Source organism: Sinocyclocheilus rhinocerous, unplaced genomic scaffold, assembly GCF_001515625.1.
Source record: "Sinocyclocheilus rhinocerous isolate Xijiao unplaced genomic scaffold, SAMN03320098_v1.1 scaffold1256, whole genome shotgun sequence".
Lineage (NCBI taxonomy): Eukaryota > Metazoa > Chordata > Actinopteri > Cypriniformes > Cyprinidae > Sinocyclocheilus > Sinocyclocheilus rhinocerous.
Window position 1 is genome coordinate 1,948,539 of NW_015646445.1, and position 1,470 is coordinate 1,950,008.

General features: G+C 26.1%; 1 protein-coding gene across 1 annotated transcript in view; it reads left to right on the top strand.

The window, feature by feature from the left end:
* LOC107707826 (sushi domain-containing protein 2-like) overlaps nt 1-1,470 on the top strand; it is a 24,853-nt gene that overhangs the window by 5,259 nt on the left and 18,124 nt on the right. Inside the window, exons 8-9 of the mRNA XM_016511917.1 lie at nt 505-648; nt 719-877. Of these exons, the coding sequence (XP_016367403.1) occupies nt 505-648; nt 719-877 (303 nt within the window). The remainder of the gene's footprint in view (nt 1-504; nt 649-718; nt 878-1,470) is intronic.

A 1,470-nucleotide genomic window follows, 5' to 3' on the forward strand; every position in this document is an offset into this window, starting at 1 on the left:
ATTTTTATTTTATTTTATTTGAAGCTTTATTTAATGCTTTTTATTTTATTTTATTTTATAGTTTTATTTAATGTTTTTTATTTTATTTTATAGTTTTATTTAATGCTTTTTATTTTATTGTTTTATATAATGCTTTTTATTTTATTTTATTGTTTTATTTAATGCTTTTTATTTTATTTTATTGTTTTATTTAATGCTTTTTATTTTATTTTATTGTTTTATTTAATGCTTTTTATTTTATTTTATTGTTTTATTTAATGCTTTTTATTTTATTTTATAACTTTATTTATTATTTTTTATTTTATTTTATAGTTTTATTTAATGCTTTTAATTTTTTATATTTTATTTTGAAATTGTATTTAATATTTTTTATTATATTTTTTATTTTATTTTATTTAGTAGTTTTATTTCATGCTTTTTATTATTTTATTTTATTTTATAGTTTTATTTAATGCTTTTTATTTTAAAGTATTTTATATTTTAATAATCCCTTCTTTTCATTAGCTGCTGTACTTGGTGACCCCCACTTTATGACATTCGATGGTGTGACTTTCACCTTCAATGGGAAAGGAGAGTACATTCTGGTTTACTCCTCAGACCATGAGCTGTCTGTGCAAGGCAGGACTGAACCAATGAGATTTGAGAACGGTGAGTTCTGCAAGCTTCCGTATTAAGGATGGATTGAATCAGACCTGGGCTAAGAACACTGTTCTTCCAGGTACTGTTGCTATGGCGACACGACTCAGTTCGGTGGCCGTGAGGGAGAACGACTCTGATGTCATCGAGGTGCGTCTCGGAGACCAAGTAGATGAGCTGCAGGTCTTAATGAACCAACAGGTGCTTTCCTTCTCTGAGCAAAAATGGATCGACCTTTCGGGTAAGACCAGTTTATTTATCCTCTCAAAGTCAGCTTTAGCCAAGCACAGTTTAGAAGTACAAAATAAAGAAATAAAATTCAGCACCCAATCAGCATATTAGAAATATCTGAAGGATCATGTGACACAAAACACTAGACTGATAGCTGATGAAAATTCAGTTTTGTGGTAAATAAGTAACAGTAATAAATTGCTCTTAAAAATATATTATAATATAAAACAGTTATTTAAAATTGTAATAATATTTTACAACATTTTTACTGTATTTTTTAAAATCAAATTAATGCAGTCTTTTTTTAATTAAAAAAAAAAGTTTTATAAAAATGTTAAAAAATCTTAACAAACCCAAACTTTTGAACAGTAGTGTATTCTTGTAAAATGCATACTTATTGGCAAACAATTGAGCAAAATTGGCTATTTTAATTAGTCTCTTCAACAGTTATCAGTAAAACTAAAATACACTGAACAAAATTATAAACGCAACACTTTTGTTTTTGCCCCCATTTTTCATGAGCTGAACTCAAAGATCTAAGACTTTTTCTATGTACACAAAAGACCTATTTCTCTCAAATATTGTTCACAAATCTGTCTAAAT